This window comes from Syngnathus leptorhynchus, chromosome 11 (genome assembly GCF_054491065.1).
Source record: "Syngnathus leptorhynchus isolate UIUO chromosome 11, UIUO_Slep, whole genome shotgun sequence".
In the NCBI taxonomy this organism is placed as follows: domain Eukaryota; kingdom Metazoa; phylum Chordata; class Actinopteri; order Syngnathiformes; family Syngnathidae; genus Syngnathus; species Syngnathus leptorhynchus.
The window spans coordinates 10,066,374-10,079,841 of NC_141205.1; the positions used below are offsets into that span (position 1 = coordinate 10,066,374).

Sequence of the window (13,468 nt, forward strand, 5' to 3'; positions counted from 1 at the left end):
TCTGCAGAGCACTTAAACGCACCGTCACCATCCGAGAAGGGTCGAACGACGTCACAGTTGTGTGTCATTTTCGACGGTTAAACCACCACGAGCAGACGCGTGTTGTCTTTCTTTCCCAGCTCGGCTCATATGTGACAACCGTGAAGTCAAATCGTTTTTATATCTCCTCGCTCCAGAAGAAGGGACGACAATGAGGTTTCACGCGGGAACAAGCTCATCAGTGGCGACGTCGACTACAGCGACCGTGTTATTAGCGATACTAGCCGTCGTCCTCTTCTCTTCTCCGGGTAAGATTTTGAAGATAATCCCTTGTCGTTTAGGCCACGATGCGGCCAATGATTGATAACAAAGTTACCCGTTCCGTTATTTCGGGTGTACATTCGCACGGAGACAGTTAGTGTCATCAGAGTCGTGTGTGATTATATGAATATATCCATGAAGAAAAAAAATATTTCAAAGCAATTATCGCGTTTTGGGGGGCTTTAAAACGCAGTGTTTGGTTAAGTAAGACATAAAATTACAGAATTCAACATCCGGGTACTTTATAGCATCACTGACGCAAATAAATGGTCGCCATATTGAGATTGCTACTAGCTAATCAAGTGCAAGTTGCAAGTTCATCCGGCGTTTTGGGGTTTTGTGTAGTAATGATGTAAGGTAGCACATCGTAAACTCTTCATTAGCATATTGTTACATATTTGTGTGTTCATTTCAAAGTGCATTGAGTCATGAATCAGCAAATTCTTCTGTCTACCTTATTCCTACGCCCCATAATCATTTGAGTGAAGTGTGGAAGGAACAAGGTATAGCAAAACCAGCGTTTTATTTTTATAGGAACTGTTGGTGTGACAAACCTTCTCTTACAGTTACAGACAATGTGGGAACGCCAGTTCTTACTGCTTTTAAGAGAAAACATTTCTCAGTTTTGCAGAGAGCAGTTTTGCGCCATCACGATCAACCGAATAACTCTCCTATAACATTGCGTTTGCATCTTTGTCCGTAGTGGGAGCCAATGAAGACTGCCTTTGGTACGTGGACAAGAATGGCACGTGGCACAACGGCTTCGACTGCCCTCTCATCACTTTCTGCTGCGGAAACTGTCAGCGGCGCTACTGTTGCCTCGACGCCTTCAAGATGATCACAGAACGCGAACAGAAGCGCTGCATGCTTTTCCAGTTCAGGTCGGCGCGGCGCTTGGTTTAATGAATTGCCAGAGTTGAACTGCGATCATTCGTCTCCTTTCCGTAAACATTGGATATTATGCACATGCACTTTTTAGCGCAAGTGACAACCATATGCTAGCTACTACAAATATACAGTCTGCTTACCGCATTGTTCCGTGTGTGTCGTTTGGTTCTTTTCAGTCCAACGACATTAGCTGGCATCGCCTCGTCCATCCTTCTCTTCGTGGTCATCATCGCCACCATGGTGTGCTGCTTCATGTGTTCCTGCTGTTATCTCTACCAGAGAAGGCAACAGCGGGGCAGGACTCCTTATGAGCGTAAGATTTTCTATTTTAAACTCGTCTACCTAGAAGCAGTAGACATGTCACAATGCGAACATCTTTGCCCCCAGCCCAACACATCCCGATGGCCAGCTACCCCGTTGAGCCTCTCTACGACGCCTACGGGAAACCACTCGGGCCGTCTGATTATCCGCATGCGGGCTATCCCTTGGCGCCTCAGTACCCGGGCATGCCTCCACAGTACCCCATGATGCAGCCCGGACAATATCCCCCTCCTAATATGGATCCTGCTTACAGCCAAGGTAATCACCACGAACTGCATTTGCACCTAGTAGTATAGCCCGTCACAAATGGATGCTTCTGACCTGATTCTAAATGTTTTCTCTCTTTTTCAGCCCCTCCACCATACTCTCCTCCACAATATCCCGGTCACTGATCAACTAAAAACACTCGCAAACTCGTACTTGCACACACTCATCCATGTCAGTAGCAGCAATGGGGGAGAAAAGACTGTTTTCAAAGAATGACAACATTTCTCACACACCTCAACAAACAAATACGTCAGTGTGTTCATCCAGCATAAAAAAACGATACTTATATTATAGTTTTTCTAAAGTCTAACAAAATTATTTTCACTTGTATTCTCCATTTGGCAAATGTGCGTTAGCACAGTGTGCTCAGCCATTTAAAAGATTCGTTCTTTGACGAAAGCCACCGTAAATCCCAATGGAAAAAAAAAAAAAAATCAATCCTACAACACTATTGGGCTCAGAGGTATGTATATTTTGTCATATTTAATTTTTCCTTTATCCTTTCCCTAAACACACTTGCTTGAAGTAGTCTTAATATGGCATGAGGGAACACACAAGCTTTTGTCTGTGACTGATCCACAAATATGATTACATGTTTGTTTGTTTTTCCTATTGGTTTTTACTATGAGCAAAACTTGCAATTTCCGTACAAGCGGTGCATGTTTGATTCCAGAGTAGTGGCTATGTGTATTTAGTACGAAGCAAAGTTTTAAGTGCCATGCTAAAAAAAAAAAAGAACAAATAGGAAAAAATATATATTTTTTATGAGAATTAATATTACCAGACATAAACAAGACATCTGTTGGGGGAAGTTGTCATTTTAAGTGAAGAAAGCCAGCGAAGGATGAAGTCACAAATGTTCTGAAGTTTATTTATTTATTTTTGTTGTTGTAAAGTTGTGGTCCTCAAAATAATCTCAAATAAGATGCATTATGAGAATTCCGTTAATATGAAAAGTTACTGGGGGGAAAATGTACTATGAAAAAGATTGTCATTGAACTGGAAATAGTAATATTATATATATGTATATTGAATAGTTAATTCTATTACGGGTTTTCCAATGTCCAGAAACATGGTCATTCACTTGAAGGAAATATGCATTGGAATAGTACAAGTTAATTTTAGAAACGTCATATAAACAATGTTGGAATGTTATGAGAGTAGCGAGTCAACTAACAAAGAGATCAGAGAAGTCACTTGAAATCATTGAAATCAAGAGTTTTCAACACAAATTGTACGATTACACCAAAAGGTCCATTGAACAAAAAGTAGAAATATTACCGTGAACAAAATATTAGGTCGTAAAATTTACAAGAGTCGCACAAGAAAGTTTTTAATTTAACAAGGAACTACTTAGAAGTTCATGTGTGGACTACTAGATTTACTTCAAAACTATTCCAGGTTCCTAGGTTTAATTACCTGACATGTTTCGGCTTGTACTTCCGAAACATGTCAGGTAATTAAACCTAAATATCTTGTATGTGATAAAAGAACCAGTAAAAGAATTGGCAAGTGAAAACAAAATGAACATAGTACAACTATCAGAAGAACAAGTCTTAACATTTACCAGGAAAAACGAGAATAGATTCAGGCTTTTCCCTCTGTGGAATACAAAGTACTGGTTTTTCAAAACCAAAGTAACAAAATGTGAAGTTGTGACCTTTAAACTGCTGTCGTGTTTTCTTTCCAGTGTGGCGCTGCTATGACGATACATACGGAATACCTAATACATTTTAGATTCTCTCACGAATTCAAACACTCCGTTATTTTTCCATTTGTCGCTGCTAGCTAGCGTTCCTATTAGCTGCACTTTGTAGCAACGTCGGCATGTTCTCTACTTACTTGCGTTTCTCCTTTTTCCAAAATGAAGTAGAACTACATTTACGTTGATGTCAAAATGTGTTAGCGTGATGTCCATGTTGAATATTTCTTGTTCAAATTATTATTAGTTCTGGTGAAACATCAGGTCAGGGGAGTTGTCGGTCGGTTACGCTGCTTTTGAATTTTTGAAACTGGATATCCCCAACATCCCGCCTCACTCTCGCCATGAAACTAAAGCTGGATTTACCCTGCAAGGCTCAAAGTGTTGCAAAAGGGGGGGAAAAATAGGAAGTGATATTTTCAGACTGGAAGTTTTGTAATCCCATTCCTCATCTGCCTTTTAGTCTTTTAACAAGACTATTTTTCAAAATAATATCCTGTCATTACTCTTAGCTTTCCAAAGTGATGTCTAGTTGGCTATTGGATCGATTATCTAAAAAGTTTGACCCCCTCCACGTTTGTCCTCTCCTATTCATGTCTCCATTCATGCGATTGATCTTTGTTTGTATTTAAGCCGATGAGAGAAAACCGTGTTGTGTCGGAAGTTAATGAGCCATCGTAAAGCACAGTGAAAATGTTTGAACGCTTTCCTCTTTGGAATTCCTCTGTGTCTTTTGTTGTTTTTTTTCTTTCCTCCTCTTGATCCCGTGTGTCTAATTAAACTTAACTATGAGTTTGAAAACAACTCAAATGTAATGTTTTGTAATTGTAATGTATAATATGAGTGAAGAGATTTTATTTCTAATGACATAAAATTTAACTTTGGAATGTATGCTTTCTGTGTCTTGATTTATTCGGATTATAAAAAACCGGTGTATTGTGCTTATTAGCACCTCTAAGTGGTCATACTAGCACTTTTGACTCGAATGAACATAAATATTGATTCTTACCGTTAAGTATTGTACATTTTAAAATGTATTTGCATTTATAAAGTGTTATTCACCAATATTAGGAGAAAATGTGTCAGTGAGACCAAGCACTGTTGAAATGAAGCAAAAAAATGTGTTATGAATGATTTATCTCTTTAAATTCTTTTTTATTTTTTTTATAAAATTAATTACACATTTTTTGTTGGTTTTATTTGATAGGCGCGAATGGGTAAATCTTTCAGTTCATTTCAAAGGCAGAAGACCATTTGAGATATAAATGTGAGATACGAGTTGGTCGTGCAACAAATGGATTTTGTGTTTATAGCTGTTGCTCATTCCTAAATGTTATCGATCACCCCTCCAAAACAAAAAAAAAGGAAACCAGTAATGAACAAAAATAACAGTTGCGTAATAACAGTAATTGTATGTACACTAACTCTCATCTGGCACCTCAATAAACTGCAGCCCTTCCCATTCCCTTTAAAGGAGCGTGCCGTCCTCTAAACATGGACATGCACTTTCCCAGGATTCCAAGGAATGTCCCAGCCTCTCAGCAGCTTTCTGTCACTGGCCGCCCTCTTTGCAAGCATGTGAGTCAGACCGGGATCCACGCCACGCTCTTTCAGGAACCTATGGAAATATTTTGCTACAAAGTTGCTTAATATCTTGATCTTTTTTTTTAATTTAAATTTCAAAAGTGATCTTATCTAAGTATGTCCAGACGGAAGGTGAGAGGCCTGACCCGGATGGGGCGACAGGTGAGCGAGGACCCGGACCTGGACACCCTGCTGTCAACGCTCTCCCCGGAAGAGATGAAGGAGCTGGAGAAGGACATGATGAAGGTGCCCGACATTAACCCGGATGACGGCGAGGTGACCCTTCAAACCGAGCCCGCCTCAGGCAACAACAACCACCAGGACGCCAAAAGTTGCCGCAACGACTACACGCTCCAGGTACAGTCTTGCGTGGGAAATGTAGCAGCACGGTGTGTTAGTGGTTAGCCTGTCTGCCTCGCATCTCTGAGGTCGTGGGTTTGAGTTTCAGCTCCAGTCTTTGAAAACCTGACGATAGTAGACTTCTCTCACCAAAAGTCATAGATAGATTCGAGCTCAACTCAAAAGTTTTTTGCTTTTCTATCTGCCCTGTGATTGGAGGTGGATTCCACTTCTCTAGTTAAAAGTCAGGCGGCATCAGTGGGTTAGTTGTCAATATGTGACCAGTAGTTTTGGCTGGGGGCCAAAAGCAGGGTGGATCCCACTTCACTCGCCCAAAAGGTCAGCTGGGAGATGCTGCAGCTACCTCATGACCCTAACAGACCATATAGAAAATGGGACGATGAATGAGATCTAATGAGCTTGTTTGTGGATTGAAGCAAGAGGCCAGCTGGATCCATCAACTCCTCATCGGGGGCTGCCAAAAATATTGTTTATCCCACCGAGGCCCGATTACATTTGACATTCAACTCCTCGCGAGCAACAACCTCCATTTGAGAGATGATATTCCTTTTAAATGTCATTTCGTTTGATTCGAAGCGCCGCTATCCGCCGTCAAGGAGTTTTTATGTACTCAGTTGGGCGTACGGCTCCTTAATCCCGGGCCCTGGTGGAATTCCTCGGTTGATCGCTCCTACTCTCACTACCTTTTAAGGATGCGTCCTCTAGCCTGGCTCGCCGCGGGGATCGCAAATCAAACACTTGGCAAACCTGAGCCCTAGAAAAAAAAAAAAAAAAAAGGGAAGAAGATAGCCGCTATAAACACACATGCTGTGTTACAGACGGATGGCGAGCCGGATGGTCGTAAAGGGACGCGGAGGTTTACATAAATACAGATCGTCGGGACAGACATTTAAGCATCTTTTCACCTTTTGCAATCAAAGACCTAATTATTGTCGACCTAATTAAAGAGCGAATTATTGGATTATCCTCAGGAGAATGCAATTTGAAAATTGCAAAGACTGCAATTTTGGGACAATCAACCAAAATCTCACCACGAAGAATATTTATTTCTTCAAATCAGAAATAATATCCTGATTTTGACATGGATACTTGTCTACAGTAGGCTAGGCTAGCTAGTGGATGCTAACACACTGATATTTGTCCCTTCTCACAGGCTGAACCCAAGAAGGAAAGCCGGAAGCAGGATTACCAGAGGAAGACAAGCCAGGAGGGCAACGATGCCGCCGGAGTTCAACGACGAGGAGAAACCGAGATCAAACCCGGCGACGGTAAAGCTCCAGAATCATCGAAAGAGGAGCAAAGTCAGCTCTCCGGGGACCTGAAGGACAGTCGCAAGGAGAAATCGACATCTGAAGACAGCAGGATGACAGACAGAAGAGAGAGCCGAGAGAGCAAAACAAGGGACGTGATCTCCAAGCTGCAGGAGAAGAAGAAAGAAGAGACCCGTAGGGACGACTACAGGAGGAGGGAAGACACCAAGACCAAGGACATCATCTCCAGGCTACGGGAGAAAAGTGAGAAGGAGAGCGGCAGGGAGCGGGTGCGGCGATCTGACAGCTTCAGGACGCAGGGGCTGGTTTCCAAAATGCTGGAGAAGCAAAACAAATCCCAGGAGAACCCGACTCCCGAGGAGAAGAAGCACCAGGATGAGGAGAAGGACAAGAAGGCGGCTTGTCGAGTGCAACGACAAGCATCTGAGAAGGAGGAGGGAACGAAAAAAGGCGAAGAACTTCTCAACCACAGCGACTTTTTGGAGAAGAAAGCAGAAGAGGAGAAAGTGGACAACCAGGAAAAACTCGCTAACTGCGTAGCCCCGACCGCCAAAACGAAGGAGGAAGACGCCGCCGCCGACGAAGACGCTAGCATGTTCGACGAGCTCCTGGAACAGGTCCGGAGTGACGACCCGTCCTTGGTGGAGCTGAACGTCAACAACTCGGAGGTGATTAAGACCAAGACGCTCATCGAGCTGGCCGAGGCGTTGCGCCGCAACACCCGCGTCAGGAAGGTGGCGCTGGCCAACTGCCGGGCCGACGACCACGTGGCGTACGCCGTCGCCGACACGCTACGCCACAACTCCACCGTCACCAGCATCAATCTGGACTCCAACCATCTCACCGGCAAGGGCATCCTGGCCCTCATCCAAGCGCTGCGCTACAACGCCACCCTCACCGAGCTGCGCTTCCAGAACCAGCGGCACATCTGCGGAGGCAAGACGGAGATGGAGATGATCAAGGTGCTGAAGGAGAACACCACCCTGCTTAAACTGGGCTACCATTTTGAGCTGGCGGGTCCCAGAATGACCACCACCAATATCCTGAGTCGGAACATGGACCGCCAACGTCAGAGGCGCTTGCAGGAGCAGAAGCAGGCCCAGGCCGCTAACGGAACCGACAAGAAGGATACTCTGGAGGTACCCAAGCCGGGTGCCGGAGGTTCCCCGAGGTGCGTAACGAAATATTCGTCAAACTATCACGTTGCTGCAATTTAAGAAATCATTTCTCTCTTGCAGGAATTCCACCACATTCAACTCTCCAAAGGCGTCCCCCAAACCATCACCGATGCCCTCGCCGATGCCTTCACCCAAGCTGACCCCTAAGAGAGGAACCGGGGTTGCTCCGCCTCCACCGCCCCCACCTGTGGGAGGGCCCCCGCCTCCTCCCCCTCTCATGTTAGAAGTGGACTCTTTAAGGAACTCTTTGACGCCGGTATCGCGGAGGAGCGTGGACGGGAAGGGTCGTGCCGGGGCAAAGAACTCCAGGGACCAGCTGCTTGCCTCCATCAGGGGGAGCAACATCGAAAAACTCAAGAAGGTACGACCGCTATTAAGTCATGCAAATTAGGGTTGAGAAAACATTTATCGAATTTGTTTGCCTCTGTCAATTTCTGTATTTGAATAACAACAACGTGCCGAGGTCATTCATCGATTTTTTTGGGTTCCTCACCCGACAGGTGCCCATACCCAAGTGGCTACAGTGAGATTTCCCAGCTGGAATTTAAGAATACGGTTGAACGGACATCTCGCCGCAAGGTGACAAACCCTCCCTCGGGCGGAGGGTCCATCTTGCGAGAACGACAGTCTTGACTACGAGGCCGCCGTATTCCGTCACATGGAATACTGGACCAAAAGGACCCTTGTGAAGAACAGGGCCCACGACGGTGTCTGCAAGTCGTCCATTTTGTTGTCATATCGCTCTTTGCTGGTCATTTGTTATTTGCACTAATGAAGGACTTAAAACAACATAGAAACAACAAAGAATGTTTAGCATTTATAATTGATGGCCTGATGGTTTTCAGAAGAAGATGAAGGAAAGAAAAAAAAATACTTTTAACATCCTACACCACAGAAAAAGAACATCTTGGATGATGCGTTTTATGTCAATAAATCTCAGGCAAAGTTGATTTGGAAAAGTGCCACTATGGAGTTTTAGTTTGGGAATCATTACAAGTGATTAAAGTACAAATTTAGAAGAGTTGTACAGAATCGTTCTAGCTAACGTGATTGATAATCGTATGTAACGTCAATGCAATACAGCTACAGTATGTGTTTTTAAGGATGATATCGTAAATTGATAACTTTTGGAGTGAATGTCTTTTCTTCAAGGATTGCGTGGCACTTCCCTCTTTGTGTGTTTTTTTTTTTTTTTTTTTCCATTTTGCAATGACACGCGCCTTTCTTACAAAGCCTGTACGTCTTCAATAAAATGCTTTGCTAAGTTTCTGTTGACTCACAAAAGCAATTCATTAGAAAACATGAACATATTTCAGAATGTCAATCAAACGTTTTTTTTTATTGCATTGGGAAAATGGAGCTATGTGCTTTCCATTGCAACAAATTAATTTAATGATCAGCTTGGTTCAGTGACTGAATCTTTGACTTTGTCTGCATCTTTTGAGGAAATTGCACAAAATATGCATACCTTTGCTATACATCATTCGTCTTTGCTTCATCGCCACCGAGTCTGAAGGGCTCTGAGGCTTCACATCTAATATTATGACGTCCATGTGTTTGCAAAATTTGTTTGTTGAAGGGAACAGGGTGGAAGCTGTCTAGTGGGGAGAACAGCAGCAGAAGGCCAGTTTACATCTCAGCAAATGTCTATATTTGGTCATTTCTTCTATGGAGGCTGACGCTGTAATTCATTCCTTTGCGGTTTCTAATAGCAGGCGGCTGTCCAGCTTTCTTTCGACTTCTCTGTCGTGTGTGTTCTGTGTGCTGCTGCACTGACCGGCAGATTGCAAAGGAATGAAAACATCAGGGTTTTACTTTAACATGAAGTCTGTGTGCTGTGGTTTAGTTTCCAGTCAAAATATGCACACACAAAAATGTGTGTTGTTCATTCTTGTTATTTCATATCAAATACTTGAGTTAACAATGAGGTTGCAAAATACATTATGACACTTTTTTTGAATCATATTATAATATATTATATTATAAATATATATATATATTATAAATATATTATAATAATAATTATTATGATTATTATCATAATAATAATCATAATAATTTTGTCATCGGATCCGTTTTCCATAGTGACTTTATGGCGATTGTTTATTTTCCCACCATTATTTGTGCACCTGAATGCGCCTGTAAACGCCTCGCGTTGCGTCATTACGTCACTCTGTCGTCACACTCCGGCTACGGCACGGTACGGCAGAACAAAATGGAGGAGTATGCTAGAGAGCCGTGGTGAGTTTTTGGGCGAAAATAATTAATTGAATGTTTTTTTTATTCCAGCGCCTGTTAACACATCATTTCACTCGAACGAGAATGTGGAATATTTATATATTTTTATTGTTTTTTATTGGAAACCGGCTCGTTTACCGCCGTTTAGCACGGATGCTAAAATGACGATCTATTGCTCTAACCACATGACATCGTGCCAAAAAGCACGTTGTAGTGACCTTGCGGATTTGCCTCTCTTCCTGTGCTCACCAATATGTCATCTCGGTTTTTTCCTCTAACTTTGCTCACAGTCTTGTCACAAACGGGCTACGGAATTATCACGACTGTGGCACATTGAGCTATTAAATGGACGAGTACGTGTTAGCTGTAGCTGTTTGATAAGCAAACTACCATAGGCGCGAGGGAGGGGGGCTGATTGCGCAACATTTTAAAGACGTCAGTAACGCTTAAATATCGTTAACAGAGGTGGGCGCAAGTCACTTATGTGCAGGTTTAAGTCATAACTTAAGACTTTCATGCACGTCCTTAGCAAGTCAAGTCGAGTCCTTACTCAATGTCAAGCAAGTCACGTCTTGTCATCATACAGTTTTGATCAAATTATATATTGCACATTAGCCACCTTGTTCTGCATACATATTCCTTGGATACAAATGTTAATACTCCCTTCAGGAGGCCTCTGTACTCTCTATCATAGTGTACGGGTGAATGGTCAAGTTTAAAGGAACAAACTAACAAAATCCCCTTTCAACTCTAAATATATCCCAAAACTAAGAACCCAAACCTTGTGGATAACATGTAAAATCCATCTTACGTCGGAAACAATGGAAATTCTTTCTGTTTTCAGTCCCTGGAGGATTGTGGATGACTGTGGGGGTGCGTTCACCATGGGGGCTATTGGCGGTGGAATATTCCAAGCAGTAAAAGGCTTCAGGAACGCGCCTTCGGTAGGACCACTCACTTACACAACACTGTACACTATTTCATGACAACTTTCACAATTCATAGTTGTTGCATTCACCCCAATATTTTGAATATTATAACTGTTGAGCATCTTCCTCATCACCATTGAGTCAAGAGGCATTAAACAAATGAACTAACAATACTCTTATAGTCAACTGATTAATTGGTTATCAGAATTAGATACTGCCAGATTTTGAATCAGCCAAAAAAAAACAAAAAACAATATCAGTTGGGGCCATACTAGTGACTCAATTGTCAACCTTGTGCTCTGCAGGGAATGAATCACAGAATGAGAGGTAGCATGACTGCCATCAAGACCAGAGCACCACAGCTTGGAGGTAGGTTTTTTTTTTTTTTTTTTTCCCCCAATGATTATTATTATGCTCTTTCCATCTATAACTCCATGTCTTTGGCGTTTCAAGGTAGCTTCGCAGTGTGGGGAGGCCTCTTCTCCATGATTGACTGCGGCCTGGTGAAGGTGCGCGGGAAGGAGGACCCTTGGAACTCCATTACGAGTGGCGCTATGACGGGAGCCATTCTTGCTGCTAGAAGTCAGCACATTTTTGAAACGATTCCTTCCATGTTGGTCTCCAAAGATGTGTGATCAGACCATTAACTGAACTTCTTGGCAGATGGACCAGTGGCCATGGTGGGCTCGGCGGCTATGGGGGGCATCCTGCTAGCCTTAATAGAGGGCGCTGGAATCATGCTGTCAAGGTTTGCCTCGTCACAATTGCCCACAGGTGAGTTGACCACCATTTATTCTATTTGGTTTTAACATTCATGATTCCCAAGGGTGTATTTTCTAGACTTACTATATTACTAACACCCCTGTAATTACAACATAGACAACAAACAGGTATCTTGATTTTTATTGTGCGTATGCCCATGTGTGTGTTTTTCAGGTCCACAATTTGCAGAGGAGCCAGCCCCCTCACCCATGCCCGCTGCCCCCTTTGGAGACTACCGACAATATCAGTGAAAGGACTGATCGCCTCAAACTTTTCTTCGTTTTCAATTCCTTGCTGGGGTCACAAAGCGGAAATGGAGATGTCACACTTGCACACCCGTAACCATAGAGACAAGTATACCCCCGCCTCCACCACATGGTGAGCTGAGACTGCACAGTGACATCTTCATTTTCGTACAAAATACACATGTTGGCTTTTTCTTTCATAAGTGCGGTGGAAACTAAAATTGGATGGATGGCATTTGATTAAAAAGGGAAAAAATATTTTTGCCAATTGGTTCTTTGGCCATCGTGCATAAATGTTAGCCCACGCGTTTACTCCTCGTCATTAGACACTTTATTTAATTCGCATCTCTATTGCTCATAGAGCGGTTCACGCTGATCCAGTGTGTTGATGAATGGAAATAGGAGAAAAATTGCTTGATTTAAAAAATATGCCATTATGCTAGGCGTTGACCAAAAACCATAATTGGAATGAAACATATAACAACAATAACTAATTTGTGTATGTAATGTCGGACTGGTGAGCAGACAGGTCATCCAGAACTGCGTCCATTTCCACTTCGATGGTTATCATGACTTGTAGCTTTTGTGATGCTTAAGCAAAAGGTTCTTTTTGAATTTTGAGATCCCTTTTCCAGAGAATGTTGGTCAAATTCAAATTCATTTCTGAAGGTTCCGCTGTATTGTGATTTTTTTATTTTTTTTTAAGTGTTGTTTTGAAATGAATTCCTGTAGCCCAGCTAATGCAGATGAAGGCCAGGTGACCTGGTTGAGTGTGGGACGTGAAGAAAAAAATAAGAAGCGTGATAATTTATAAGACTTTAGTGTTCTGTGTATATATTTAAAGGCTCCCCTTGTATTTGCCTTAAATAGAACACACGCTCGAGCTAGTGGGAGCCTCTTGTCGCATACAATACGACTTCTCCAGTTGGCTTCACGACCATGTATTTATTTTTACAATGTAAAGAGTCAACTGGATGTTTTATGCAGAAGTTGTTTTTGCATTCAAAATTTAAGAGATATGAGGCATAATCACTACAACTGAAGGTTGAACTCGTGCAAGGGGTCGTTACATCCTGTGAAATTCAATCCATACGAGCAATTGTACCAAACGACAATAAACTCAAATGTGTTTTAATGTGTTTTTGTTTAGTATGGCTGGGGTGGAAGGTTTCCAGTTCCTGGTATGAAGAAAGATAATGTGACGGAATTGACCACTAGAGGGCGCCAGTAACTAAAACTTGCATGGGGAATGTTTGACGGCGAAATTGGATACGTAAATCGGAAGGATTTTCTGTTTTATCAATAACCTACTATAAAGCAGAAGTAAAGTACTAATTACTCTTGCAGGATACATACAAAACAGTTAAGTAAAACCAGTGTGCACGGTGTAAATGGTAATTGAGCGTGTCTCATTATTCCAAAC

At 42.5% G+C, this 13,468-nt stretch overlaps 3 protein-coding genes across 5 annotated transcripts; all 3 read left to right on the forward strand.

Moving 5' to 3' along the window:
- The first annotated feature begins 1 nt into the window (after window position 1).
- shisa4 (shisa family member 4) lies at window positions 2–4,386 on the forward strand. Of its 2 annotated transcripts, XR_015067526.1 has the most exons (6): window positions 2–287; window positions 1,004–1,181; window positions 1,365–1,501; window positions 1,576–1,767; window positions 1,861–3,177; window positions 3,233–4,386. XR_015067526.1 is itself a non-coding variant. In XM_085923234.1 (5 exons), the coding sequence occupies exons 1-5, from the start codon at window positions 191–193 to the stop codon at window positions 1,899–1,901; spliced, it is 645 nt and encodes a 214-aa protein (XP_085779360.1). In that variant the 5' UTR covers window positions 2–190; the 3' UTR covers window positions 1,902–4,386. The 2 variants fall into 2 exon arrangements, 1 of the variants encoding a protein (XP_085779360.1); XM_085923234.1 differs by having other exon boundaries at window positions 1,861–4,386.
- A 310-nt stretch (window positions 4,387–4,696) lies between these two features.
- On the forward strand, window positions 4,697–9,140 carry lmod1b (leiomodin 1b (smooth muscle)). Its single transcript, XM_085925194.1, has 5 exons — window positions 4,697–5,056; window positions 5,179–5,419; window positions 6,576–7,864; window positions 7,932–8,232; window positions 8,372–9,140. The coding sequence occupies exons 1-5, from the start codon at window positions 5,004–5,006 to the stop codon at window positions 8,396–8,398; spliced, it is 1,911 nt and encodes a 636-aa protein (XP_085781320.1). The 5' UTR covers window positions 4,697–5,003; the 3' UTR covers window positions 8,399–9,140.
- An 878-nt stretch (window positions 9,141–10,018) lies between these two features.
- On the forward strand, window positions 10,019–13,180 carry timm17a (translocase of inner mitochondrial membrane 17 homolog A (yeast)). 2 transcript variants are annotated; one of them, XM_085925008.1, is made up of 6 exons: window positions 10,019–10,112; window positions 10,954–11,053; window positions 11,344–11,407; window positions 11,492–11,620; window positions 11,702–11,812; window positions 11,975–13,180. In XM_085925008.1, exons 1-6 carry the CDS (start codon window positions 10,087–10,089, stop codon window positions 12,049–12,051), a joined length of 507 nt encoding a protein of 168 aa, XP_085781134.1. In that variant the 5' UTR covers window positions 10,019–10,086; the 3' UTR covers window positions 12,052–13,180. The 2 variants fall into 2 exon arrangements, with proteins under 2 accessions (XP_085781134.1, XP_085781135.1); XM_085925009.1 differs by lacking the exon at window positions 10,019–10,112 and adding an exon at window positions 10,181–10,462.
- Window positions 13,181–13,468: the final 288 nt, after the last annotated feature.

What these genes read in the sequence shown, in the direction of transcription:
- shisa4 (XM_085923234.1), top strand. Translation starts at nt 191, where the DNA reads ATGAGGTTTCACGCGGGAACAAGCTCATCAGTGGCGACGTCGACTACA. An exon ending in TGCATGCTTTTCCAGTTCAG is followed by an intron (nt 1,182 to 1,364) that starts GTCGGCGCGGCG and finishes GGTTCTTTTCAG; the next exon opens with TCCAACGACATTAGCTGGCA. An exon ending in GGGCAGGACTCCTTATGAGC is followed by an intron (nt 1,502 to 1,575) that starts GTAAGATTTTCT and finishes CTTTGCCCCCAG; the next exon opens with CCCAACACATCCCGATGGCC.
- lmod1b (XM_085925194.1), top strand. Translation starts at nt 5,004, where the DNA reads ATGTCCCAGCCTCTCAGCAGCTTTCTGTCACTGGCCGCCCTCTTTGCA. An exon ending in GGTGCCGGAGGTTCCCCGAG is followed by an intron (nt 7,865 to 7,931) that starts GTGCGTAACGAA and finishes TCTCTCTTGCAG; the next exon opens with GAATTCCACCACATTCAACT. An exon ending in ACATCGAAAAACTCAAGAAG is followed by an intron (nt 8,233 to 8,371) that starts GTACGACCGCTA and finishes CTCACCCGACAG; the next exon opens with GTGCCCATACCCAAGTGGCT.
- timm17a (XM_085925008.1), top strand. Translation starts at nt 10,087, where the DNA reads ATGGAGGAGTATGCTAGAGAGCCGTG. An exon ending in GCTTCAGGAACGCGCCTTCG is followed by an intron (nt 11,054 to 11,343) that starts GTAGGACCACTC and finishes TGTGCTCTGCAG; the next exon opens with GGAATGAATCACAGAATGAG. An exon ending in AGCCATTCTTGCTGCTAGAA is followed by an intron (nt 11,621 to 11,701) that starts GTCAGCACATTT and finishes ACTTCTTGGCAG; the next exon opens with ATGGACCAGTGGCCATGGTG.